Consider the following 25657-nt stretch of genomic DNA (forward strand, 5'->3'; position numbering starts at 1 on the left):
AAGCATGAGCCTGAAGAAACCCCATCCTTGTCGATCTTGCCCAGGACCTCTAAATCCTCTGTGACTTGTGGCTTTGAAACATGCATTTATAGCGTTTTCTTACGAGAGTTAGTGTGGAATTTTTTCACCTTGCACTTATTGTCCTTGCCCTCTGTTGTTATTTCATCAAAGAAGAATTACCTGTAGTTAATATATACATACGAGCAAGGACGGGAGCACGCCGACGCTATTGCTGCTGCTGTGTTTCCATTAATGGTGGCGACGCCACAGAGGACAAGCTGGAGCACTTACTGAACTTCAAAGTTAAGGTCAAGCTTTCAGGCTCAACAAACACTCAAAGGCAGTCAATAAGCTCAATGCATTGACTCGCATTGAATATATTACTGTCATTGACTTTTAGAACGCCAATCTTCATGGTGGAGGTATCAACAAGCCGCTTGAAGATTCAGTATGAAGCTCTCATCTTCGGCCATCTTGCGCATTGCTTCATACCGGGCACAAAGAACTTGGTAGACGTTTCTGGAAGCCGCCGCTTCCTTCCACGGAAGACTACCACCATTGAGCAGCATCAAGCAGCAGTATAGTAGTCCCTGTACGCAGTCTTTCAAGTCCTGAGGTTCCACAAAGAACAGTGCACAGTCCGGCGACAGGGTCCAAGCTGTTATCAGCGGAAGCCAGACTTTGACGAAAGCACACGGCCAGGCCTTCGCTACAGCGTCCGCGAGAGGATCCAGCCCCGGCCCGCAGACCAGTCCCCAGTCGATAGCTGGTCTCCCGATTCCCTCCACCTCCACCGGAAAGGCTACCAGGTCTTGCAGCAGGGAATGGGAGAACATGTCGCGCTCAACCTGGAACCAAAGCTCCCAGGCACACTTCTTCGATGGCATGAGCGCCATCTCCGCTTGCCTCTCGTCCCTGTTTGGCCCCAGCTTCAGCCACCACTGCTGGCCATTCACCGTCACTGAGACCACAGTTGACATAGCCGAGGGACCCGGTTCACCGTCACTGCCTCACTGCCGCTGCTGCATTCGTGCGGACCGCCAGCTCCAAACTTTCGCCACCAATCCTGTATCCGCCAGCGGCTCTCACTTTGAGTTGCTGTCCTCCGCGCCACGCTCCTCCGCTCTCGCTTGAAGTTGGAAGTCCTCGTACGCCTTGTTAGCGCAGTGCCACACGATGCTCTTCATGCACTCTCCCCACGCGTCAACCGGGTAGTACTTAAGCGGTTGGCTGTCGTCAACCGGTTGCCCGTCCTTGATCAGGCACTGTCGCTGGAAAATAACACCCTTCGGGATGTCAAGAACCGAGTGAGCCACTGTGACAGCCTCAACCTCCCGCCCGTGAAGGCAAAGCCCCTGACAGTGTTGCTGATATCCGGATCTGGGTTGTAGCCCAGTGCGAGCTTCTGAGCTTCGTATTTCGCTAGGAAACACTGATTCGAAAAGCGGACCAGCTCTCCCCGTGCTTCTGCTAGCTTGTGAGCAGTCACGTTCTTATCTGACTTACCTTGTGCAGGCATTCTTGGAGAACCGCTCACAAGGATGTATCACTGCCGTTGAGCAATGCTGTAAGTCACCTCCTTCCCCAGACGATCGCCATGACCTCCGCCATCACGCGCATGAAAGTCTCGCATTGCTTCTGAACTGTATCCCAGTCCTGTTCCTCGTCAACCACGCACACCTCCAGCCCGAGGTTTTCGATAGCCTGAAGGATCGGGTTCCGCGTCCGAGACAAACCGATTCCAGAAACCTTCCAGAGGACCTACGGTATCCAACCCACAGCGGTTCCAGCTTACTAGCATCGAAGTGTCTATCCCAAGAGCGTAGTCGCTTCCTTGAGGTAGAGCGCGTTCTGAGAAGAAAGATCATCTACAAAACCATACATCTTTATAAGTTATAATTACAAGCCACAAGCTTACCAAGTGTGGGCTTGAACGATTCCAACAATTTCACGCGGGCACGAAGCTCATCAGGGGCTTCCAAACTCTCCCTTTTCCGCTTTCGTCCGTAGGAAACCATGAGCCTGAAGAAACCCACCATTTCTGTATCTTTGTCAATCTCGTCCAGTTCGTCTAGATCCTCCTCGGATGCATCCTTCATACTCTCCAAGTACTTCAGTAAGGAAGTGGCTGTGAACAGTCAGCAGCTTGGGTAGCCACCTCGAAACACGCTAAAACACAATGAATCTTCGATCCAGGAATCACAAAAGACTCACCAGAGTAGGCAACTTACAAAGCTTACTCACATTAATCTTAGTTTTTCTTCCTTGACTTTCTACCAGCCTTCCTTCTAGGCTTGCCAGATTTTCCATTCTCCTGATAACAAAAAGGTTGGGATGCAAACACATCAAAACAACCAATACCTTCATGTAGCGTTTGTAGCCTTCTTTACCCATCATACGTTGTCCTTCGGCCGTGACATACACCTGAGATTTTGCCAATTATCATAACAGTACCAAAACCAAGAGAACGAAAAGTACCTTGCTACCACCCGATGTTAACCAATATCCTTTCCTTCCCGTCGTTCCTGTGCTGGCATTTTCTTGAAGGATCCGCGCATTGGAGTTTCCATTCTTCCGCTTATTGCCTCGAGTAGTCTTGCTCCTTGCTTGCGGCTGTGTTTGAACAGCGTCGAAATCCTTAGAACCAGCCGGGCCCGAGAACTTGGCTCTTACTGCACTGTTTCTTCCAAATTGCCCTCTGCAATTATTTTCAGTGTACGATCAGCTTCATCGAAGACAAAACCCGTACCTGTAGTCGATATATACAGGCTCTCCGCTGTTGCCTTGTTCGAGATCATCAACAGATAAAAAGTGAGGAAATCTCTCGCGTCTGAGTTGAGCGGTCTGCATGTCTGTGGACGGAAAGGAGCTGCCTGGTTGTTCTTCGTACTCCTCATCAAGGTCTATACAGATCGTGTTGTCTCGGAACTCGTATAAGGGAGTCTTTGCTTTTTCGGTTCCCGAGCTTGAGCTTGCCTTTCCAGCTGACGACCAGTCGACGCCAGCAGTGGAAAATGTCGATGGCGGACTGGCGTACGTATTCTCTATCCCTTGGAACTTTACCTCCTTGGAACCAAGGCTGGTTTTCTTACATGTTACTCGGGAATGCAAAGCCGAAGGTAGAATTTCCTCGTTTGCTTCTCTTCTTTCATATACTGGAGGTGTTCTGACGGGCTTGAGCGCAGAGAACGATCTGGGATTATACGACTGGGATTGAGATCCTACCAAAAAAAAAAAGAAAGAGAAAATCAAATAAGAAGTCCGTAGAGAAAGAAACTTACTATTTGGCTGTTCCTCTTCGGAAGAAAACTCCTCAATCTCGTCAGCACAACTTGTATCTGTAACAACACTTCTCGTCGACGGTGAGCACGTCTTCTCCTCAAAAACGCTCTTTGATGGTCCGCGACGAAGACGCTTCAAACTTCTCTTTGGAGTGGCTTCGACAAGATCAACACCACCATCGTCATCGGCCAGGAAAGAACTCTCATTTGTAGCAAATGACGACCTAGCACCTGCTCTAGCGCTACCCGCATCATCCCTCCTTCCACTCACGCCCGCCGCTGGAGCGGCAGAAAAAAAATCGTCCAGCCCCAACGAGAAAGACGGCACCTGCGTCTCATCTAAGCCCAGAGAAAACGAGGGAGGCTCAAAATCCATCGCCCGCGACTCACAAATCCTGGAGATCTAAGCTGCCGCTACTCAATCCAGCCTAGAATCGCCCATAGTCGACTCACCGCATCGATCCCGCCCTCGCATTGCGCTCTGCAAACCCTAGCTCCCTCCACTTCTTGGGCGCGATATTTGAAACAAAAGGGCTCTTAATATTTAACGAAGATTCACCCTACTCTGTTTTTAGGGCTCTTCACAATCTAACAAGAAATTATTCTACGAATCTTTTTGTAAAGAGGCGCGACCAGCGAAGTATTGCCTGTGAATCAATGAGAAGTAGACTCCCTTGTTCGTCTTCCTCTTCTTGGCTATGGTGTTAGTAGCGGCCATGGTGGCTTCTTCGTTCTCGTCTTCTCCTTCCTCCTCCATACCTTGCCATTGGAGGAGATCCTCGTGAGAGCCTTGCTCCACAACGCTACCGTCCTGGACCACGGCTATGGAGTCGGCATTTTGGATCGTGGATAGCCTGTGAGCCACCACGATCGTCGTCCGGCTGGCCATTATCGTCTCTAGAGCCTGCTGGACGATCTCCTCCGACTCGGCGTCGAGAGCGCTCGTTGCCTCGTCCAGCAGGAGGATCGCCGGGTTCTTGAGGATGGCCCGCGCGATTGCGATGCGTTGCTTCTGCCCGCCGGAGAGCTGGAGACCTTTCTCGCCCGCGAACGTCGAGTAGCCATCCGGCAAAGCGCTGCAAAGTCGATTCTATCAGTGCCAAGTAAATGACGAAAAAGAACGGAAGTCATGAAAACGAAAGCAAATCCCACGAAAACAAGAGAATCGCACAAGCAATATCAAAAGCAAATCCCACGAAAACAAGAGAAAGAAAGCACGGAAAAGTCTAGCACTAGGTGAAGAACACGAAGGCACGAGAACAAACATGAAGCATATCGTGAAAATATATGAAAGAATGGAAGTCATGAAAACGAAAACAAACCTCATGAAAACAAGAGAAGCACACAAGCAATATCAAAAGCAAGGAAAAGTCTAGCACTAGCTGAAGAACACGAATACACGAAAACAGACATGAAGAATATAGTTGCTAGGAGTGTTGAAAGTTTACCTGATGAAGCTGTGAGCGTTTGCTGCTCGTGCTGCCTCCACCACTTCCGAATCACTCGCGTTCTCGGTCCCGTAAGCGATGTTCTCCCAGATACTTGTGGCAAACAGCGTCGGCTCCTGGCTCACAAGAGCAATCTGTCTTCTCAGCCACTTTAGACTCAATCCCCGGATGTCCCTGCCATCGATGGTAACCTTCCCACCAATCGGATCGTAAAACCTCTCGATCAGTCCGATGGCAGAGGACTTCCCGCAGCCGCTTTCGCCAACCAGTGCTACAGTCTGGCCAGCATTTACTCGCAGCCTGAAGTTTTTCAGCACGAGCAAGTCCGGCCTCGATGGGTACGCGAAGTAGACGTCGTAGAACTCGACGTCACCTTTGAGAACCGGCACACACTTGGCAGAGTCCTTCTCTGCATCTATCTCTGTCTTCCTGTCCAAAATCTCAAACACGGACTTCACCGCTGAGACCCCCTTGGCAAGATCAGGACTGAGAGTTCCCGCTTCGGCTAAAACTCGTCCCGTGCTCACCAATATGAAAATCGTCTTCAAAACCGCACCAAACGTGCTCTCCCCGTGCTTCACCAGCAGGCCTCCATACCAAAAATCCAGCCCCCACGATGCGTAGAGAATAAACTGAGCTACTCCCAGGCTAAACCCCGCAATATGTGACCGCTTCATGGTCTCTCGAATCGGAACTTCGAGCTTCGACTTAAAAAACGCCAGAACCCGCTCCTGTGACGAGAATGCCGTGACTGTCCGGTGATGTGATACTGCCTCGCTTGCAATTTTGCAGGCTTCCCTCTGTGCTGCCGCAGTATTCTGAGCAAATCCTCGCAGACATATATTTTTCACGTAGTAGCAGAGGATGATGAGTGGTTGTATCGCTATTATCACCATGGCCAGCTTCCACGAAGTTATAAGCCCAACGATAAAGCTCACTGACGTTGCGCTTGCTGTCTGGACGAGTAGAGAAATACGATCACCAACAAGTCCACGAACCTGCAACATGGTAAAGGAGGGTGAGAATAAATAGGAGAAACGTAAAAAAGAACTCACCATGCTTGCATCCGAAGCTAGTCTGGAGCACAAAGCACCAGTTGAGTTTTCTTCTCTATCGAACCAGCCGACTTCAAAACTGAGCATTGAAGCCAGCAACTTCTCACGTACCCTCTTTGTCAAGCTCTCGCCAAGTGCCGCAAAGCTGCAATGTTGCACAATGTTCACAATGAACGAAGCAACTCCCAGACCGAGGAAGGCGTAGACGTGAATTCGAACTGTTTGGTGAAGCTTCTCTACGTCAGTCGTGTAGTAGCTTGCGACCATGCTACCAAGAAGAAATGCGTAAAACGGATGGACGAATCCAAAAGACACTGCACCCCAGAGTCCCAGAAGGCCTTGCTTCCACTCGGGCTTGTTTAGTGCCAGAAGTCTGGCAACGGACGGCTTCTTAACTTTTGGCTTGCTCTTCACCTTCCTGCTGGTTCTTGATGGAAGTCTTGTGTACCTGTTAATATCCTTCTCACTGGTTGCTGAAAGTTCCACGTCGACGAGATCCCCTTCAGTCGCCGATGAGACTTTCATGACTTGTTCTGTTGCGGGATTGATTTCATAATGCCCGGAGCTGTTTGCTTGCTTCATGAGTAGAGAAGCGTACACCCCCGTCTTCTCAGCTACAAGCTCTTCGTGACTGCCGGATTCGACCGCTATACCAGAATCCATAACTACAATCAGATCAGCTTCTTGAACTGTCGATAACCTGTGAGCCACTATGACCGTTGTCCGCTCCATACGTGCCCTTTCTAGTGCTTGCTGAACTGCTTGCTCCGAGAGACTGTCTAGAGCACTAGTCGCTTCATCCAGCAAAAGAATTGGCGGATTTCGAATCAATGCTCGTGCTATGGCAATTCTTTGCTTTTGTCCACCAGAAAGCTGAACACCACGTTCTCCAACCTGAAATAATTATAGTAAGACAAAATTTGGATTTAGAAGTGAGCTTACTTGTGTGTCGTAGCCTCTCGGCATTCTCTGTATGAAGTCGTGCGCGTTGGCAAGTTTTGCTGCGTGAGTAATCTCTTCCATGCTCGCGTTTTCTTTCCCATACAAAATGTTCTCCCGTATCGAAGTTGCAAATAATCCCGGCTCTTGGTTCACCAGTCCCATCTGCCTTCGCAACCACATAAGATGCAATTCTCGAATGTCCACGTTGTCAAGCATAACTTGACCAGCAACAGGATCATAGAACCTTTCTATCAGAGAAATGATGGTGGACTTTCCAGATCCACTGCTCCCAACCAACGCGACCGTCTTTTCTGAAGGCAAAATATATGCGTAAGTACGCCAAACTTATGCTCTGGAAAGGAGAACGTACTGGCTGGAACGTGAAGAGTGAAAGATTTCAAAACCAGAGCTCCCGGTCTCGAAGGATATGCGAACTCAACCTCTTTGAGGTCCAAGTTACCTTCAACTTTGCTAAGCGTTTTCCCACTCGAATCATTTGTGTCGATAGGGGGAACGCGTTGAATCATTTTGAAAATTCTGGTACCAGCTACACGTCCTTCTGCAAAAGCTTTCATGTTGGGCGTAGCATTTCCCAAAGCTCTGGAAAACGCCATGAGATCACCAAGACAGAAACAAAATATTTTTAAAAAACTTACATGCCACCAGAAAGCACCGCAAATCCTGTTGTCAAAACTTGACCACCATTTGCACGGTGTTGCATCACAAGCTCGCTGCCATACCACGCCATGAAGGCCCACAGGGCGAAGTTGATGCCACTGGAACCCATGGCAAGTCCTTTGGCAAGTCCTTGTTTGAGTCCAAGCTTCACTGTGCCATCCAGGGCTGCCGAATACTTCTCTGTCGTCTTCTTCTCTGCCACGAATGAGTAGACCGTTCGGACCGACGACAGTCCTTGTTCAGCAATTGTTCCTGCTTCTTTGTATGCGCTCTGCCTACGAATCGCAAACTCGGACAGAGCCTTGCTGTACAGTGAGCCTGGAATTATCAACAGCGGGAAAAACGGCAGCATCACAAGTGCTAGCCTCCATATCTGTGTGAATCCGACGAAGTATCCACCCACGAAGTGGGATAAGTTTTCGATAAAGTTCCCAACCTGCAAGCGTAACAAGATTTTCTTTAGATAAATGTAAGCAATATCGGAAAGGGTTTCACCTTCTCGCTAATCGCTTCTTGTACGAGAAGTGTGTCCACTGAAACATTTCCAACAACCTCAGCTGTGGACATGTCGCTGTCAAAATACCCCACATTTTGCCTGAGAATCGCACGCAAGTAGTCTGCACGGATTCTTGCCACTTGCCGTTCTCCAGTCTTCATCCAGCAGCTTACTTCTGTAGGATGCCACCAGACAAAGTTCATCAGCACCACAATTTTAAAACGGAACCTTACAACGAAGGAAGGGAAAGTCTCACCGAGGTACGAGGCCACCAAAGCAACAGCCGCTGTGTATACCAAGAATGTCGCATCCTGGAAAACTTGGGTGTTAGGGGCGAATGATAAAAAAAAACGTTCGGCCTAAGTATGAAAACATTGAACATTTTGCACGAATTCGCACAAGGCATTCGACCCACAACGGAGCTGCCTGGTGTCACTTGTGTGATTGCGTGCTCGGCCAAGTTTTTGGTGGCACGCCACCGCCCTCACACCTAACTCCGCTATCAATCCAAAGCAAGCACGAAGAAACAAATGAAGAACAAAAAAGAAAATGAAGATCGAGAAAAGAAAGCCATACTCAAATCTCTGCCATGCCAATTTAAATGCCCAGAGCAGGCATTTGTTGGTGCCAGCCAGGAGGAGCATTCCCCGCTTACACACACTCGAGAGTCTTGCTTGGGCTCGCTGATCTAAAGCCAGACCAGCATTAGCGAAGAAAGGAGCTTTCTTCACAAACAAGCTAGATTCTCACACAATCTCAATCAAAAAGAGGAAAAGCCGGAAGGAAAGAAAGCATTGAAAAGAAATAAAGAATCCAGGGAGCGATTTGAGGATCGATCGATTTGATCTTACCTCAGATACTCTCCTCGCCAGCTCCACGGGACGATTCTGGAGGCTCCCGAAATTGTTGATGAGGTGGCTCTGGACGACCAGAATCGCCGGGAAGATCAAGCCGCTCACCATCGCCGCCACCGATCCGACGAGCATCAGCACCACATCGTAGCGATCCGCGTAGCTGAGGAGCTGCCAGTAGGAGACGACCTCTCTATCGCCGCCCCCGCCCGGCTCCTCCTCGGATTTCTTGGAATTCCCTGCGCGATCGGCGCCGCCGGATGCATGGCGCCGCCCGGGGCAAGAAATCCTCGCCATGCATTCCCTGCCGCATCCGACATTGCGAGCTCGCCCTGGGAATCGTGATGCCTCGCCCGGCGTCGCTGGAATTGGGGCCATGGACACCGAAATATTTGGCAAGCCGCGGAGATCACACACTCGATACCATCAATCATGCGCTTTCGATGGCGGTGTGGCCCCGGATCACAGAATCATAGAAATCGCTCGCTTGCGGCCTAAGAAGCGTCGCGCATCGATCAAGCCCACCGCGTTTGAGCGACACAAAGAATTTAAATAGGGCTATTCTCAAAGCGCCACACTGTAACAGGTGTATGGCGAAATGGCTCTCTTCCAGGGCGAATTTAAAGGAAGCAAACTAAGCGATTAGAAAAAAGAAAAATGGGAGTCTAGCCTGGATGGAATGAACGAAAGCTTGGATAGATTGGTTCCAATGGAAGTGTTGTTTCGCAAAAAAGGAGCTTCTCTGCACTCTACACATCCACACACCATTTTCATGATGCGGATTTATAGGCACACATGAACTTGTACGGGAAAAGGACCATCCTTTTATTCTCGATTTTAATACTTTAATATACACAGCAATAAAATAAAATAGTATTTTTTCTCCTGAACTTCGAAAAATATTATATTTTAAAGCTATAATGAACAGCGGCAACAGATAAGTTATAACGTTGTGCCTGCGCTGGCTCAATGGGCGCGAGACATGTAATATTCGGTCCCCATATTTTGTGAACGGTGTCAAGCACTCGCGCTTGTTTAAGCTGTGCTTTCGTGGGAATCGCATGAATCGAAGGTTTGTTTTCGATTGTAACACCAGCTGATTGCAGAATCTGGATCCAAACTGCTCTATTGAACTTGACAGCAAAAATTAGACTATAAAACCCAATGATATTTTTCACTGTACCACTGTTTGCATCACTGAATTCATAATCAGTGTCTTGCTTTTAAACTGGATAGAATAAAACACACAGGGGTGGCACAAGGTTGAGTGGAGCTGGGCATATGCTGGGGCGAGGAGAATGCCCTTGCCCTTTTTAACAGGCATCAAATATTTGTGGAGATTTGGCTGCACTGCACACAAACTCTTCTAGCCCCTTCCCTTTGCTCAAAGTTGGTGGCAAACACAAAAAGAATGTCCCCTTCTTGGGGCAGATGGTGCAAGTGTTGATGGATGCATTTGTCTTCCTTCCATCTCTCTCTCTCTCTCTCTCACACACACACACATACATGTGTGTGTGTGTGTGTGTGTGTGTGATCACAAAAGGTCTCCATCTGGGCTTTTCCTGCAACTTGCAAATTTCTTTTGTGTCCTGCTGTGTATAGAGCTCTCAATGCAAACAACTTGAGCTACTCTTGCTAAGAGGAGACAGTCTTTCAGCTAAGTATTACAACAAAATCACCAAAACCACCAGTTGCATTAGACCAAGCTTTAGATTCAAGAAAACTGTCTGGTTAAAGTTTAGCCAAATACCATGCCAACTTGTCTTGTTGGTCAAAGGCAAAGTCTCCTCCTATCTTAAGATTCTCCCTGGGCACCACAAGATCAAAACAACACCTACATACAACTTCTTTGATATGACTTCCTGATCGATTTCAACAGAAGATTAGACGTCACTTCCTATCACTCACACAGAACCTGGACACATTCTCTCACAGGCCAAGAGGATTGGGAAAGGGCGATGTCGATGAGGCCATCCAATTTGCTGCCGGAATTGGTTTTGCTTGTACAAGGTATTCTTTGGACATGCACAAGGGACGGAAGGTGGCGTTTTTGGTGTCAAAAGAGGGTCCGTGCAAGAACCTCTGCCTGCTACCAAGGAGCACTTTGACGGAAATGGTGGTCACATGTCAAACCTCACAAAGAGGCTTTGCGGTTTGACAATGGGCTACAGACGTGGCAGAGATGACAGTCGAACATTCGTCCTGGCAAAAGCTGGCAAATATCAGAGCCTAGCTCAAATTTCCCGAGCATAATCAGGTCCATGTTGTGGCAATCACCTGCAGTGCCAGATCCAAAGGGACATTTGTGTGCTCAACTCTAGACGCTTCATGGTTTACAGTGGCCACCTTTTTTATTTCCCAGTGGCATGCAGCTGGAAAGCAAAGAAAACAGAAAAGACGAGCTGAATAGATAAGAGGTGTGCAAAGAAGCAAAGGCAGTGCTCACGCCTCACATAGAGAATGCACTCCTACAGAGCACCATACTTTATTCCGACTGCTTAGTGCTGTCTAAGATATATATTAAATTTATAAAAGTTGGCAAAACTAATTTTTGGTTGCTGAAACAAGCAAGGGAATCTAAAACAGGTGCCATGAAACTCGTGCAGAGGAAGTGGCCCTCACCAAGTGGACACAGGCCGGCTTTTTACATGTGATACTCTTGCCTTGAGTGTCAAAACTTCTGCCACGTCCTATAGACTTGGAGCACGACTTTGAAAATGAAACTGCAAAGAATTTGTAGAAATTCAAGCCTTCTTGTTGGCAAGACGAATTGGTGGCTGGAATTCATCGGTTCAAGCTTCAGCTGTTCACAGCGTTGTGATCACAGCGACCTCGTGATGGTGATTTTGATGGAGCCAAAGCCGGGTCGACGCGAAAGAGTTCTATCTTTGTCCAAATTGCTTCCATTATCATCTAAATTAGGTGTAAGACCACTGAGTTGTCCCTCTTTTCAGTGTTGGATGACTTTGATCTTTGTCTAGAGATTTTTCCAGGGGTCGTTGTCTTCCCTTTTGCTGGATGAACTTCAGCCTAAAGTCTAAAAGCCCCGGAATCTTTTCCGTACTCTCACACCAACGTCACAGCTCCAGATCTGTATATGTCTCATCAAATCACTTTGGATTTTTACAAATCTATCTAGCCCAAGAGATTAGATCGGAATGGCATAGAAATTCATAGTGCTTTGCGCTGTTAAACAAGCGAGTCGCAATCTCAATCGCGCCAGTAATGTGTCCGTAGACGTCACTCACTTCGTTGGACAAAAATTTCAAGACGACCTCTATTGACCGGATCGAAGTCGCTATATACACACACAAAGCGTGATCGATACGATTGATTGAACCCGCGCTAACACACGCAACATCAAACTAACATATTTTCGAAAGTTGGCCATAGAGAAAATAGGAGGAGCATGTCAAAGAGCAGGAGGGGCCAGTCAAGCGTGGGACTTCGGGAAATTCTCTGAAAAGTGGCAAGGGAAAAGCGCCTATCAGACACAAGGATTACTATTGGTACCATTATTGAAGCTCGCAGAAAGGATGAAAAATTAATTTAAAATTACGACCTTTTCAAAAAATTAAATATTAAAAAATAAAAAAAAACCTGAGAAAAGAGTAACTTACGTGTTCTCCACTTTCACTGCCTGACATCAGCCACTCTATCATTCTCACCACAAACACACACACATTTTCTTGTGTCGATCAATTCATCGCTCTCGTACCCTGCCGGTCGTCCTATCAACAAGAATTTACCCGACAAAAGCTTCCACATCTTTTGGCGCCTGGAGTGTAGATCCGAAACTTCTAGAAGACTTTGACTATAATGTCACCATTCCCTTGACCTAAGAAGTCAACATGTTTTGACCGTAGAGTCAAAATTAGTCAAACAGAATCGAACCTTGAAACGATGCTTGGGGATATAGGGCTTTTTCGTTTGTAGGGTTCTTCGGGGCACTTGTAGCGAAGGAATGGCGATGTGGAGGGGAGGGATTCTCCGAGCTGCGTCTCGGCTCCATCCGGTAAGCCCAGGGATCCTGCATTTTGGATTGATTGATCTTGGATGCGGCAGCCGGTGAGGTCTGGATTCGAGGGCGTGTCATGCCGAGCGTTTGCCGAGCAGGCAGAGGAGGAGCCAAAAGGTGTGATTTTGAGCAATTCTTGCGCGCTTTCTTACGGTTTTCTCTCATAGATATTGTCAAGGAGAAATTCATCGAGAAGCTGGAGCTTTTGTTCAACTTGACTAGGGAGTTTAGAAAGTTCCGGATTGTCATCGACCCTGATGATCCCAAGGTTGTCAAGGAGCTCTCGGATAACATCTTGCAAGCCCGATCGAAGTAAGTCATCCAGCGATCAAAGTTTCCATTCATCTTTTTCGTTTTCTTTTTCTTGTGGAACAGCGTTGGCTTGCCTCCTCCAGAAGTGCAGCTACAAAATATGATGGAAGGATTGGCGCAGCGATCCAAGTCTGTGCGCCAGTTTTACGAGAAGCTTGGCCGCTTTCAAGCCTCGTAAGTTCTCCTGTTTCTCTGTCTGGCCGGTGTCACGAATTTCGTCCTTCTTTTGTTCCTCCAGCAAAGGCATGGAAGACGTCGAGGGCAACAAGGCAATGATGGAAGTGATCGACGCAGTAGAGAGTAAAATCGGTAAGCCGCTCACTCGAGATGACAAGGAAGGCATGAAGCTGTTTGAGGAACAAAGCGCTGCTGCGTTGAAGAGGTAACGTTGGTATACACTCGATCCACTAAACTTCTTTCTTTGCCAGGCTTGACACCGATCCAGAGAAATTCGACGAGTACATGGAGCAGCGAAATCTCGACAAGGCCAAGTTGCTGCTGCTGACAATGAAGAAAGGAGCGTCAGAGACAATCGATAGATTCATGAAGTACGTACCGGGTGTTCTCCCTGTTCATCTGTTTGATCTTTTCTTGCAGGGACAAAACCGACTTTGAGCTCAACTATAAAGAGCTCGATGCCCGGACCTTCCTCCGCTTGCCTGGAGAGGGCTTCCAAAAGCCAGCAGCGTGAAAACACCAGTATCGAAGATTTCAAAAGAGAGAGGCAAAGAACCTGAATAACCAATTTTGGACTGAAGCTTTGGAAAATCTCTGTATTCTTTTCTTTCGTTGTCCTGATAATGTTGATAATCTGGATGGATGCTCGGCCTGGGCTCAGCACAACAAAAGCAAAACACAGCCTCGATTCGATATAAAGAACAAAAGTTACAAAAGTGTAGAGTGGTCAAAAACGAGAAAGAAGAACAAGAGAGAAAAAAAAAGAATGGGAACCTGGCTCTCTCTAGTATGTATATTATTACTCCACGACGACGACGACGATCTTCATACCTGCTGCTGTCGAAGCTTATTCTTCCTCCCAAAGGTAAGAACCAACGAAGGAAAGCTAGTAATTGTAACCATACCCGTATGATGCTCCGCCCATTCCCATGCCGTAAGAATAGTGGCCATACTGAGGATGCCCGTTCCCGTAGTAACTCGTGTAGCCATACTGCCCTTGCATCCCATTTTGCTGGTACTGGTTCCATAGCTGCTGCTCCTGAGTGAGAAGCCTTTGCTTTTGCTGCATGTCCGCCATTTGCACGAACGGTGGCGGAGGAACACCGAGCGAGGCCGAGAAGGGGTCCTCGTCCACCGTCCCGGACGGAGCTGGAAGCGCGAGATAGTTCGTCGGCTTGCCCGGGATCGCGACACTGCTGGCGCTCCCGGCCGGCATGCTCGACACCGCCTTTTGAGCCACGCTGCCTTGCTCGTACATGCTGTCGAGGAGGAGCTGGTCGAAGTTGCCGGCGAGTGAGGTGGTGGGAGTCTTGGCGAGATTGCTGGCCTCGGTCACCAACGCAAGCTCCCACCCGGCTTTGCCATTCTCCGAGTAGGAGGCGGCGCTGCCGCCATTGGCCTGGGGAGTGCTCGAGCCGAACGGCTCCCACTTTCCATTCGCCGACGGAGCGTCGGAGAACAAGGCCAGCGCGAGCCTGTCACCCTCGGCAACCATGGTCGACTTGTCCAGGTTGAGAAGGTCGGCGTCCTTCTCCTCTACCTGTGGCTCCGGCTCCGGAGCGGGAGGCTCCACTGGAGGCGCTGGCAAGGCCTTGATACCATTGTAATCGATGTCCTCGGGCTCCGACTCCTCGGCCTTGGGTGGCGGACTGGGCTCAGGGCTCTTTGGTCTCTGAGCGCGAGAGCCAGAGCGAGATCTCTCCCTGAGCGAGTCTTCCAGAGTGTCTAGATGGTCCTGCGCCACCTTGACTATCGTGGGGTAGTCCGAGGACCTTCCCACTCCGATGTGCTTGCAAACGTTGTAAAAGGAGTCGAGCTCCTCGGACTGCTTGGCGGACTTCGCATAGATGTCGAAAGCCTTGGTTGACTCCTGATACTCCATGTCAAAGAAGGCCTCCAGGAGCACCGTGATGCCGTCTCGGATCTCTCCATACAACTGGAAGCTCTCCTTGATGATCATGTAGAGGCAGATCTGGGTGAGACGGTGGTACCGCGCAGCACCCGCGGGCCTGCAAGCCAGCATACGCTCCATGATCCGCTGCATCACCGGCAGCTTCTCCAGCAGCATGTCGGGCTTCATGTCTTTCGTCTTGAGCTGGCCGGTGGTTTGTCTCGGAGGAGATTCTCGTCGTCTATCATCGTAGTAGTCCCTGGAATCGCTGTATCTGTACTCCTCGTTCCTGTAGCCACCACCATCGTATCCTCCACGCTCACGCTTGGGCGCTTGTCCGGGAGAAAAGACATGGCAGTCGAGGCGCTCGTCGAGGTAGAGCGCGTAAGTCCGAACGAACGCCGTGTAGTCCCACCCATTGGACCGCGACTCGTCCGTGAAGGCTGAGAGCATGAGCATTCTCCTCCCCATTCTAGCCAGCTCCTCCTCGAAGGTCGGATCGCCTTCTCGAAGCAGGCGATGCGTGACCATGAGGGTTTTGATGGCGACCACCCAGTTCCTCGTCTTGCCGAGCCGCCTGGCCAGCAGCCCCAGGCACGCATTCACGTAGCCTCGCGAGTAGGAGGTCAGGTAGAGGAGCTCGTGGACGTACTTGTCATCCACGGGCACCTCTTCATGGCTTGTGGCCTTGACGACGGCAACCTCGAGCTCTGGAACGCTGGAGCCCGCGACCTTGGCGATGCCGATGGTGGTCTGATCCTTGACGGCCCCCAGCGCCTTGCGAATAGCCCGCGGCGCCATTCCCTTGTTCCCTGTCCCGCGAGATTTCCACCGAAAAGCTCGAAATTTCCAGAGATTTCAGCCTGGAACGATCCCGCGGCACCAGATCGGGAGATGTCGGTGGAAATCCTCACCGGAGCTGAGAAAATGCTCTACGATTCCTGCCTAGAAATGAAATACCATACCGTGACTAGCAGATTTCTCACGCGCTGGCGGACGAGCCGCAGCGCCCTGAGCGATTTGTCGCAGCGATCGAGCTAGAGCGGCAAAAATGCGCCTAGATCTAGACAGCACAAAGCTCCATATCTAGGGCGGCACCTACTATACGCGCACGAAGGGCAAAACACACCCTGTTGCCTTTACTTTGAGAGCATATTCCGGCAAAGCTGTCTCCAAAAAGGAGCATATTCCGTTTGCATGCCCAGTAAAACGTCAATTTCTCCATCCAACGGCCACAAGCGCGTTGATTGTTCAACGCTTTTTGACGTGGCATGCCACGTGTGCTTGTGTGGGGATCCAACGGTGCAGCGCCGGTGCTGGAATCGATGGCGGGGATGCCTCGTGGCTTATCATCTTCACAGAATTATTAAGCTTTTCTTTTGTTTCACAGGGGCAGAGTAGGAGGACGATGGCGATGGCGCATTCCTTAGGGTTTGGAGCCCTAGCCCTACATTGGCGCGATGGAGCACCGGGCGCGGCCACGTCCTCCTCGGTGCGGTTTTACCGCAGTCGGAGAGCTCCTCAGCGCCTGGTACTCTCGCCTCTCTCGAATCGCGAGCGATTGTCCGTCCGGTGCCAAAGCCGCAGTCCAGGTAAATTCTAAGTTCTTCCAGCATTGGAGCAGTATGTAATTCGCAAATGCAGCACAAGATCAGGCTGCTGGATCGGCAGAGCTTCAAACTGTCTCGGTTCCTCCAACGCAACCAGCTTACATGTAAGTGAATGGAGTATTACTTCCTTGGCTAATCTATTACATTTTGTCTCTGCCTTTGTAACTTAGTGGTTCTCCATTGCTTTGGGTTGGAGTTGGCGTTGGCCTCTCGGTTCTTTTTTCCTGGGTACGCAATTTTCTCCCTTTTTTTCATTCGCTTTGCTGACACAAATTCTCGTACTTTGTTCCAGGCAGCTAACTACGTAAAGGTAGAAAATTCACGTATTACAAATCCAGTCTTAACTTTCGTGTTTTTCCAGAAACAAGCTATGCAACAGGCACTCAAATCGATGATGTCTGGCCCTGGACAAAACCAATTTGGCAATATGCCCATTCCTCCGTTTCCATTTCCTGTCCCGCCGCAGCCACAGCAGCAACCGATGCAAACTTTTCAACCACCAGTTTCTTCTTCCCAGGCTACTCAACCTCAAGCATCCGCTTCCGCTACCGCTGTTGTCGAAAGTACCGAAGCGACATCGTATTCCGAGACGCAGACGCCCACGCCAGTCTCGGAGAATAACAAACCCGGTTTGTGTCTTTGTTCTCAATGCTACGCTATTCACGAGCTAAAGTTGCTGTTTCGCAGCATTCACTGATGTAAATGTGGAGGCGGAAGTATCTACTGTTAAAATAAACGCTGAGGCAACAGAGGTGAAGGAAAATGCGAACGACGTGTTTTTCAAGGATGCAGAGGTTAGTGCGAGTTTAAGTGGATTTTTTCTTGAGTCTGACTTTATTCTTTGAAGGTAAGAGATAGCGGAACAGGTTTCACTTGGAACACTGACGGTGCGGCTTCAACATCATCTTCTGATGGTAAGAGCTAAATTTTCGGTGAGGTGCCAACTCGTTTTCTACAGGAAAAGCAAATTCTTTTTTCTCGGTTGAGAATTTGGAAAAGATGCTTGAGGATCCTACGGTTCAACAAATGGTTTACCCGTAAGGATTCACTATTGTCACTTAAATCGACACTAATGCTGTTGTCTGCCAGGTACTTACCACAAGAAATGAGAAATCCCAGCACTTTCAAATGTGAGTAATAGGAGTAGAAAAATTGCTGCTGATGCTCCGGTTTTCAGGGATGATGCAGAATCCTCAATTCAGGACCCAGCTCCAGGAGATGCTGTAAGTTTCTTGTCACGTTCTCCACACTGTTCTGATCTGTTTTGAACAGCAATAACATGACCGAGGATGGGGCCTGGAAGAACGGACAAATGGGGGACGTGCTGAAAAACTTCAATCCCAATAATCAGGAACTAAAACAACAATTTGGTATGGTTGCGCTTATCACGTCTTCTCACGCTCATGACAAGCTTTGGAATCACAGAGCAAATAGGACTGTCCCCGGAAGAAGTGATGGCGAAAATGGTAGCAAATCCAGAGATAGCCATGGCTTTCCAGAATCCCAAAATCCAGGCAGCACTCATCGATGTAAGACAGCACGCATGTTTTCCTTCGTCCAGGAGCTAATCTTTGTTGTGGTTTGATGCGCAGTGCTCCCAGAATCCTACCAACATAACGAAGTATCAGAACGATAAAGAGGTGAGTTAGTCTCTTGTGTTCTCCGTGTTCTTCTATAAATTTTTTTTTCTCTCTTCCAGGTCATGGATGTGTTTAATAAGATTGCCGAGCTATTCCCAATCAAAGGCTTTTGATGAAACGCCAGGACCAGATTTAGAGAACAGAAATTTTTGGAAGGTTATACGGCGTGATCCTTTCTTTGGCTCGAAAGTGCCACGAGAGAAAAAAAGAAAAAAAAAGAAGAAAGCCTGTGTACATTAAACTTAAGACAATGGGCTTGGATTTCCTCTTTGAAATAGAATTTGCGCAGTGGATGAGAGAAAGAATGTCGCTCGGCGTGTAGGGTTTGAGCGGGGGAATGGCGCGCGAGAGGCTGGATTCCGGCTGGATTGCTGCGCGAGCGAATCAAGTCCAGCGGACAGGCGAGGAGCTCACGACGACGCATGCGCCTTCGCTCAAGATCGATCCATGGATGGACGCTGTTGTTCCTGGGACGTAAGTAGAGATTATGCATCGCTTCTACAGGGATTCCGTGATTTCCAGCAGTTCTGGTGCTTTCTTTCTAGTGTTTTGGCGACGCTCCTCAAGAATGCGGCCATTCCCGATCCTTTCTACGGCATGGAAAATCAAAACGTTCCCGATATCGCTGATGCTGGGAGAGATTTCTACACGTTTTGGTTCTGCAACAAATTTGCCACACCCGAGGTACTTACCTTACAAATCCATTCGAATCGTGTCAGTCCTTTCACTTCGTTTTCTTTCTTTGGGTTTTAGAGAGCTTTCAAGCGTGCATGGCTGCACTTTCGAGCTATCAACTATTCTGCCGAAGTTTACGTCAATGGATCAAAGTATAGCCTTCCAGGAGGAATGTTTTTCCGGCACAAGCTAGACATAACAGATGCTTTGAAGAAGACTGGGATCAACAACTTGGCTGTCTTAGTGCATCCTCCGGATCATCCTGGTCGGATTCCAGCCGTGGGTGGACAAGGTGGCGATCACGACGTAAGTCTTGACTGCTCCAGTGACGCAAAGAGAGATTGAATTTGTCTCGTTTTGTGGAGAAGATAGCGAAGGATGTAGCAGCACAGTACGTCCAAGGCTGGGACTGGATTATTCCTATTCGGTATGGCCTTGTTTTCGTTTTGTCTAGCTTTTAGTTCATCGTTCTTGGTCTTTCACTTTTCAGCGACAGAAACACTGGAATATGGGACGAGGTTTCGGTTTCATTCACTGGGGTACATATGTGTGCAAAGTTTGCCTTTCTAAATTGTTTTCTGTTCTGAAGGTGGCGATTTTGGGTGATCCACATCTTGTGGCGACTTTTCACGACGATTACAAGCGAGTGTACCTCGTCGTCTCCTCGGAAGTCACAAATACAACGTCCACTGCCATCAAGTGCACGGCGAAGCTACAAGTGTCAGCAGATGCTGATGATGGCTTCTTCTCAGTTGAAGGTGTCCAGTCACAGCCATTAGAAATTGCCTCTGGAGCTACTACGCTGTGCTCCTTCGAGCCTGTGAGTTTATACAGTCTGTAGTCTTTGATATTTACTACCTGTGTTTTGCAGCTTTACTTCTATAAGCCTCGGCTATGGTGGCCAAATGGCATGGGAGAACAGGCTCTTTACCAAGTCGAAATCTCACTCGAGGTCAACGAAAATGGAGAGTCTGATAGCTGGTGTCACAACTTTGGATTCCGTAAAATCGACAGCTTTCTGGACCCTGTCACGAAGAGCAGGTATGTTCTCTGTTTCTTCCTTTTTCTTTTGGATTTTTCTCCTACATGTCTATACGTTGCCAATGTGCAGGCACTTCCAAGTTAACGGGCAACCCGTGTTTATCAGAGGAGGGAACTGGATCGTCTCCGATGGTCTACTCCGTTTATCAAAGGAGCGATACGAAACAGACGTCAACTTTCACGCAGATATGAACATGAACATGATTCGAGTGTGGGGAGGAGCTTTGGCTGAGAGGCCCGAGTTTTATGACGCGTGTGATAAACGCGGAATTCTGGTATCGATCCTTCTCATAGATGCCTGAAGTTTCGAGTTTCTTTTTCTTTCCACAGGTCTGGCAAGAGTTTTGGATCACAGGTGATTGTAACGGTCGTGGAGTTCCTCCTTCCGATGCTAGCTGGCCGCTAGATCATGCACTGTTTCTCAAATGTGCACGGGACACAGTTAAGTTGCTGAGAAATCACGCAAGCCTCGCGTTATGGGTCGGGGGAAACGAACAGCATCCGCCAGAAGATATCAACCAGGCCTTGATGAAAGACTTGAAGCTGACGCAGGCAGGGTCTTACGAGAATCCCAGCCATCTTTTGGATGGAACTCGCTTGTACATCCAAGGCTCGCTGTGGGAGGGATTTGCAGCAGGCACAGGAGAGTTTCGAGACGGTCCGTATAACATTCTGAACCCGGAAGACTATTTCCAGGACGGCTTTTATGCCTACGGCTTCAACCCGGAGGTTGGATCCGTCGGAGTTCCTCTTGCGGCTACGATAAAAGCAACAATGCCAGAGTCAGCGTGGGACATTCCGACGACACAAAAGGTCTCTGACGGGCTTGTCAGAGAGATTCCAAATGCAACTTGGACACTCCACACCTACATTCCTTACGCCAACCCGGACAAAAAGGTTCCACACCAGATTGCGAAGTATGGAGATGCCACCGATCTTGACGATTTTTGCGACAAGGTAACGTCGCTGTTATAACTGATCATTGCAAAATATGTTCTTCCTTTGTGTACAGGCCCAGCTCGTGAATTACGTTCAGTACCGTGCTCTCATGGAGAGCTGGAACTCGCGAATGTGGACCAAGTATACGGGAGTCCTTATCTGGAAAACTCAGAACCCCTGGCCTGGTCTGAGAGGCCAGCTCTACGACTATTTTTTGGATCAAACAGGTGGTTTCTACGGCGTGAAGTCTGCGTGCGAGCCCGTTCACGTTCAGTATAACCCTGTCACCTACGCGATCGAGGTACTCTTTTGTATTTTTCGTGTGCGTATTTTCCCCGTGAACCACTACTATCCTCTTTCAGATTGTCAATACTACACGAAAGAGCTTCCAGGATACGCGAGTTGAAGCGGCAGTGTGGGATTTAAAAGGCAACTCACCATACCAAGAGACAATGGCCAACTTCAAAGTGCCAGCCTACAAGACGATTGTCGTAATGAAGCTGACTCCTGCAAGTTCCTGGTCGGAGGTCTATTTCCTCCTCCTTAAGCTCGTCGATAGCTCGGGGACATCCATCTCCAGAAACTTTTACTGGCTCCATCAATCCGGGGGCGACTACAAAGCTCTCAAGAACGAACTGGCACCGGTTCCAGTAAAGATGTCGCTCAAGAGCAGCTCTCGCAATGGCAACTTCAACATTAATGTCGAGATTGAAAATCTATCCAGGAGCAACAGCAGTAGCAGCTCTAGCTCCAGCTCCAGCTCCATCTCTCAGAGATTCTCAGAGCTCCTCTTCTCAACATCTCCAGCGGTGGCAGCAAGAGGTGTGGCTTTCTGGCTCCGGCTCTCGGTTCACTCGAGAAACAAGCGATCCCAGCTGCGAAGCACCGACACGCGACTGCTTCCAGTGAGCTACTCACAGAACTATTTCTCCATAGTTCCTGGAGAGAAGCTTGCGGCATCCATCTCGTTCCAGAGTAGCACGAACGACGCTCCAGAGATCCTCCTCCAAGGCTGGAACATTGGCAAAGCCAGCATTGCGCTCCCACACAACAAAAGACGCCATAGAGTTTCTATGTACTTGTAAGTTATTAGTATTAATAGAGCTTGATTTGTTTAAAGAATACTCGCTTTCATGAATATACTTTTACTGGTAAAAGAATATTCTCCTTGCAAGTGAGTGTGTTCCTTGCTAATCCCGTCCTCGGCTTGTGTGTGGTGCTATATACTGGAATTTTAGGGATGCGAGCTCCCAATCCTCGACTCTAGGGCTTTTATTCTCTCTTGTCTCTCTCCTCTCTCCCCTGTCCATCGATCGCCGTGACGTGCATTCTCCAGCAAGTAGCGACCGAAATTCGCGCGATCTTGGAGCTTCTTGGAGAGAGATCGATCGATCTGACTCGAGGGAGTGAGAGAAATTTCTAACGCGGCAGCAGCACGGCACAGTGACCTGGACTAGGTAATCCGGTTTGTCATCTTGCGACTGCGACCAATTCCAAGGCATCCAGGAGAGCCGAGTAGTGGATCGTGATCGCAGCAAGAGCAATCTCTGGCCAGCTAGGTTTATCGATAGCAGTAGATGTTAAAATTTCTGGGCGATGGCTAGCGATCACGACGCCACCAGGAACAGGCGGCAGCACCGCAGCGGCATGGTGGCTCTGGCCGATTTGCTCAAGCAGGAGCACCTGATCGAGAGGATCGAGAAAGTGGAGAAGAATGCCATCCCGGTGTTCGTGTGCGGGGAGTCCGGACAATCCAAGAAGGGCGAGGATTTTGCTCTCGTCAAGATCGATTGCGAGAGAATTCCGGGCGATGGATCATCCACATTTGGAGTCTTTGCGGTGAGTGATTGGATTTTTCTCGTCTAGCGTTTTCGATGCTTAAGTTTTTTTTTTCCCCAGATTTTCGATGGTCACAATGGATCGGCGGCGGCAGTACACGCAAAAGAACACCTTCTCAAGGACGTCATGAGCGCACTTCCATCGCGACTGGATCGAGACGAGTGGCTATCAATTCTCCCCGAGGCAATGATCAAAGGATTTCTAAAGACCGACAGGGATTTCCAACAGAAAGGTATCAAATTCTCTTCTTTCTCTCAATCACTCATGCTTGCTTTCTGGATTTTCTCGTTTTTTCTCTTGGGCTTGCTTTTGTTGGATCTTCACGAGTTGGGATTAACACTTCGATGTGTTAACTTACCAGGACAAACGTCAGGAACCACCGTGTCTCTTGTGATCGTCGATAGATGGACTGTGACTGTTGCGTCGGTTGGCGACTCTCGGTGCGTGCTGGACACTGAGGCCGGTGTAATGCCAATGACTGTTGACCACAGACTAGACGACAACGAAGCCGAGTGAGTGAAATCTCGTGTGGCTAAACTCTCCTCGACTTTTCTTTGTTTGTTTTCCAGTTTTTGCAGCACTTAATAGTTCGCTCAACTGTCTAACGATGCCTCGCTATGTGGTATTTAATGCAGGAGACAGAGAATTGTCGATTGCGGTGGCGAAGTCGGGAGATTAAGCACAGCTCTCGGCGTGGAGGTGAGAGTAATCTTCTTTTCTTCGTTTTGAGACATGGAACTTAGTGGGCGAAGTTTTTATTTTTCCTTTTCTTTCGTGCAGTATGGCCCATTGAGGTGCTGGCCAGGAGGCCTTTGCTTATCAAGATCCATAGGGGACGCAGACGTGGGAGAGTACATCGTGGCGGTGCCTTTCGTGAAGCAAGTGAAGGTATTAGAAAAGTCAGCTCTCCCAGCAATGATCATCCATTGGGAACTTACTCTCTGTTTTTTTTTTCCCAGCTTCCCAAAACCGGAGGCCGGATTATCATCGCGTCGGATGGTGTGTGGGACGCACTCTCGACTGAGAAAGCTGCGAAGTGTTGCCGTGGATTGCCACCCAACCTCGCGGCCAAGCATATCGTGAAAGTGAGTGATGGTTGTTTTTTTAGAGCCGAAAAGAAAGTTCTCTCGGTTCGCTCGTCTTTGAATCGCTGGCACTCACTGCTTCGTTTTGGAAATTCTTTTAGGAGGCACTAGGAGTCGCAGGCCTACGAGACGACACAACGTGCCTGGTAGTGGACGTAATCCCACCGTACAAGCCCCACCAGAATGGGAGATCGAGCAGTGACTCGGCCGTGCGAAGACCATTAGTCTTGGAAGTTTTCGAGGAGGGATCAGCCAATCTCGCCGAAAGGTCTGCAAATTTTCTCGTTCTCTTTTCTTGGAACAAAGAAAAAGTCTCTAGATTGGTTGATCTCTATCTCTTTCTCTCTCGATCGTGGACTAAAGAAGTTTCTTGTGCTACAGAACTGGATTTCAAAGTCACAGGATGGAAAACACGGTCGCCATGTAAAACACAAAAGAGAAAAACAAAGGATTTTTTTTTAAAAGAGAGAATATTCGCCCATGGATTCCTCGTCTTCTCTATCCGCCATGGCGTCCGCGGCGCTGGGAGAGATTTCCAAGGTATTTGAGCGCGCCCAGGAGCTGGGTCTTGATCCGGTGGGGAGAATGGTGCGTGAGATTGGCGCCGGGAGGGATCGCGATAGGCAAATCGTGCTCTACGGCGTCGGGCGCGAGGGATTGATGCTCAAGGCCCTGGCGATGCGATTGTTTCATCTAGGGCTCAAGGCAAGCTGCGTGGGCGACATGGGCGCGCCGCGAATTGGCGCTGGCGACCTCCTCATCTGCAGCGCGGGGCCAGGCCCCGGGAGCTTCGCGACCGTGGACGGGATCCTACGTGTCGCGAATAAGGACGGGGCACGTGTCATGCTGCTGACAGCGCAGCGGGTGGATGACATTGCAGGGGTAGATTCGCTTGTTGTGCTGCCAGCAAGGACGATGGCGGACGACGTGACTAGCGGGAGCGGTGACGTGGCGGGCGTCCTTCCAATGGGTAGCGTGTACGAGGGAGCTCTGTTCGTGCTATTCGAGCTGGTGGTGCTGGAATTGCGCGCCAAGCTGGGTGAGAGCGTGGAGAGCATGCGAGCACGACACACGAATCTCGAGTAGAGCTTAATAATGATATGGCTCGGATTAAGGTTAATTTGTGATATGGTGACAAAATTTATAGTTGTATATCTAGTATTTTATCAAAATTTTCTTTGTGCCAATATTTTAATAAGTTTGTGCTTACTTTGAGCCTTTAGTATTAATCATCACAACTTCTTAAGTGTGTAAAGTTTCTAGAGAGTTCAAGATAATTTATTCATATATTATAATTTTCATTGCAAAATAGTTCAAAGATTTTTTAAAAATGGAAAATTCCTAATTTTATCATTGTAAAATGGAGTTTAAGGTGAAAGATCTCTACATATATATAATTAAATATTTGTTATAAAGTCATGGGAAAATTATTCATATGCCCCTAAAAATTTAAAACACTAAGTTTTTTCTTTTTAGTTAAGTTAGGAGCTAAAAACGTTTACCAAACTTTTTCCTCAAAATAAATTTGGAAATTACTATTTTTTGATCATAGATTAAAATTAAATGAAAAATGATTTAAATATCAAACTATAAAATGAAACCAAAACAATTATACGACCTTCCTCCTAAGGACCAAGGTGCTGCACTGCCGTCTTCCCTCCTCTTTGTGGATTCTATTT

General features: G+C 48.6%; 8 protein-coding genes across 8 annotated transcripts; 5 read left to right on the forward strand and 3 right to left on the reverse strand.

Annotated features, from left to right (window-relative positions):
• Positions 1 to 339: 339 nt before the first annotated feature.
• LOC112351101 lies at positions 340 to 3799 on the reverse strand. Its single transcript, XM_024688384.1, has 7 exons — positions 3282 to 3799; positions 2750 to 3221; positions 2479 to 2698; positions 2362 to 2424; positions 2215 to 2314; positions 1919 to 2169; positions 340 to 1868 (listed from the first exon to the last, which is right to left on the reverse strand). Exons 1-5 carry the CDS (start codon positions 3655 to 3657, stop codon positions 2252 to 2254), a joined length of 1194 nt encoding a protein of 397 aa, XP_024544152.1. The 5' UTR covers positions 3658 to 3799; the 3' UTR covers positions 340 to 1868; positions 1919 to 2169; positions 2215 to 2251.
• Position 3800: 1 nt separating this feature from the next.
• Positions 3801 to 9448, reverse strand: LOC9654767 (putative multidrug resistance protein). The gene is made up of 9 exons (XM_002983311.2): positions 8752 to 9448; positions 8157 to 8211; positions 7900 to 8075; positions 7383 to 7840; positions 7097 to 7326; positions 6727 to 7037; positions 5785 to 6678; positions 4730 to 5727; positions 3801 to 4357 (listed from the first exon to the last, which is right to left on the reverse strand). The coding sequence occupies exons 1-9, from the start codon at positions 9127 to 9129 to the stop codon at positions 3886 to 3888; spliced, it is 3972 nt and encodes a 1323-aa protein (XP_002983357.2). The 5' UTR covers positions 9130 to 9448; the 3' UTR covers positions 3801 to 3885.
• A 3206-nt stretch (positions 9449 to 12654) lies between these two features.
• Positions 12655 to 13935, forward strand: LOC9654768. The gene is made up of 7 exons (XM_002983183.2): positions 12655 to 12766; positions 12817 to 12886; positions 12937 to 13081; positions 13145 to 13255; positions 13320 to 13463; positions 13510 to 13629; positions 13679 to 13935. The coding sequence occupies exons 1-7, from the start codon at positions 12716 to 12718 to the stop codon at positions 13770 to 13772; spliced, it is 735 nt and encodes a 244-aa protein (XP_002983229.1). The 5' UTR covers positions 12655 to 12715; the 3' UTR covers positions 13773 to 13935.
• LOC9654491 (putative clathrin assembly protein At2g25430) lies at positions 13929 to 16289 on the reverse strand. Its single transcript, XM_024688360.1, has one exon. The coding sequence runs from the start codon at positions 15948 to 15950 to the stop codon at positions 14145 to 14147; it is 1806 nt and encodes a 601-aa protein (XP_024544128.1). The 5' UTR covers positions 15951 to 16289; the 3' UTR covers positions 13929 to 14144.
• A 256-nt stretch (positions 16290 to 16545) lies between these two features.
• On the forward strand, positions 16546 to 18674 carry LOC9654769 (protein TIC 40, chloroplastic). Its single transcript, XM_024688347.1, has 14 exons — positions 16546 to 16741; positions 16794 to 16863; positions 16930 to 16987; positions 17052 to 17069; positions 17121 to 17388; positions 17447 to 17553; positions 17607 to 17673; positions 17718 to 17796; positions 17849 to 17889; positions 17937 to 17982; positions 18032 to 18129; positions 18185 to 18288; positions 18352 to 18399; positions 18459 to 18674. The coding sequence occupies exons 1-14, from the start codon at positions 16558 to 16560 to the stop codon at positions 18510 to 18512; spliced, it is 1242 nt and encodes a 413-aa protein (XP_024544115.1). The 5' UTR covers positions 16546 to 16557; the 3' UTR covers positions 18513 to 18674.
• Positions 18675 to 18703: 29 nt separating this feature from the next.
• Positions 18704 to 22176, forward strand: LOC9654492 (mannosylglycoprotein endo-beta-mannosidase). The gene is made up of 11 exons (XM_002983185.2): positions 18704 to 18873; positions 18945 to 19083; positions 19153 to 19380; positions 19443 to 19501; positions 19565 to 19613; positions 19664 to 19894; positions 19946 to 20115; positions 20186 to 20390; positions 20446 to 21072; positions 21128 to 21355; positions 21417 to 22176. Exons 1-11 carry the CDS (start codon positions 18737 to 18739, stop codon positions 22137 to 22139), a joined length of 2796 nt encoding a protein of 931 aa, XP_002983231.1. The 5' UTR covers positions 18704 to 18736; the 3' UTR covers positions 22140 to 22176.
• An 84-nt stretch (positions 22177 to 22260) lies between these two features.
• Positions 22261 to 24442, forward strand: LOC9654493 (probable protein phosphatase 2C 15). Its single transcript, XM_024688412.1, has 8 exons — positions 22261 to 22893; positions 22954 to 23125; positions 23255 to 23405; positions 23529 to 23592; positions 23674 to 23781; positions 23853 to 23978; positions 24080 to 24246; positions 24360 to 24442. Exons 1-8 carry the CDS (start codon positions 22651 to 22653, stop codon positions 24403 to 24405), a joined length of 1077 nt encoding a protein of 358 aa, XP_024544180.1. The 5' UTR covers positions 22261 to 22650; the 3' UTR covers positions 24406 to 24442.
• A 14-nt stretch (positions 24443 to 24456) lies between these two features.
• LOC9654494 (3-hexulose-6-phosphate isomerase) lies at positions 24457 to 25187 on the forward strand. The gene has a single exon (XM_002983187.2). The coding sequence runs from the start codon at positions 24459 to 24461 to the stop codon at positions 25062 to 25064; it is 606 nt and encodes a 201-aa protein (XP_002983233.2). The 5' UTR covers positions 24457 to 24458; the 3' UTR covers positions 25065 to 25187.
• The last annotated feature ends 470 nt before the right edge of the window (positions 25188 to 25657 follow it).

Source organism: Selaginella moellendorffii, unplaced genomic scaffold (genome assembly GCF_000143415.4).
Source record: "Selaginella moellendorffii unplaced genomic scaffold, v1.0 SELMOscaffold_57, whole genome shotgun sequence".
NCBI classification, from domain to species: Eukaryota; Viridiplantae; Streptophyta; class Lycopodiopsida; order Selaginellales; family Selaginellaceae; genus Selaginella; species Selaginella moellendorffii.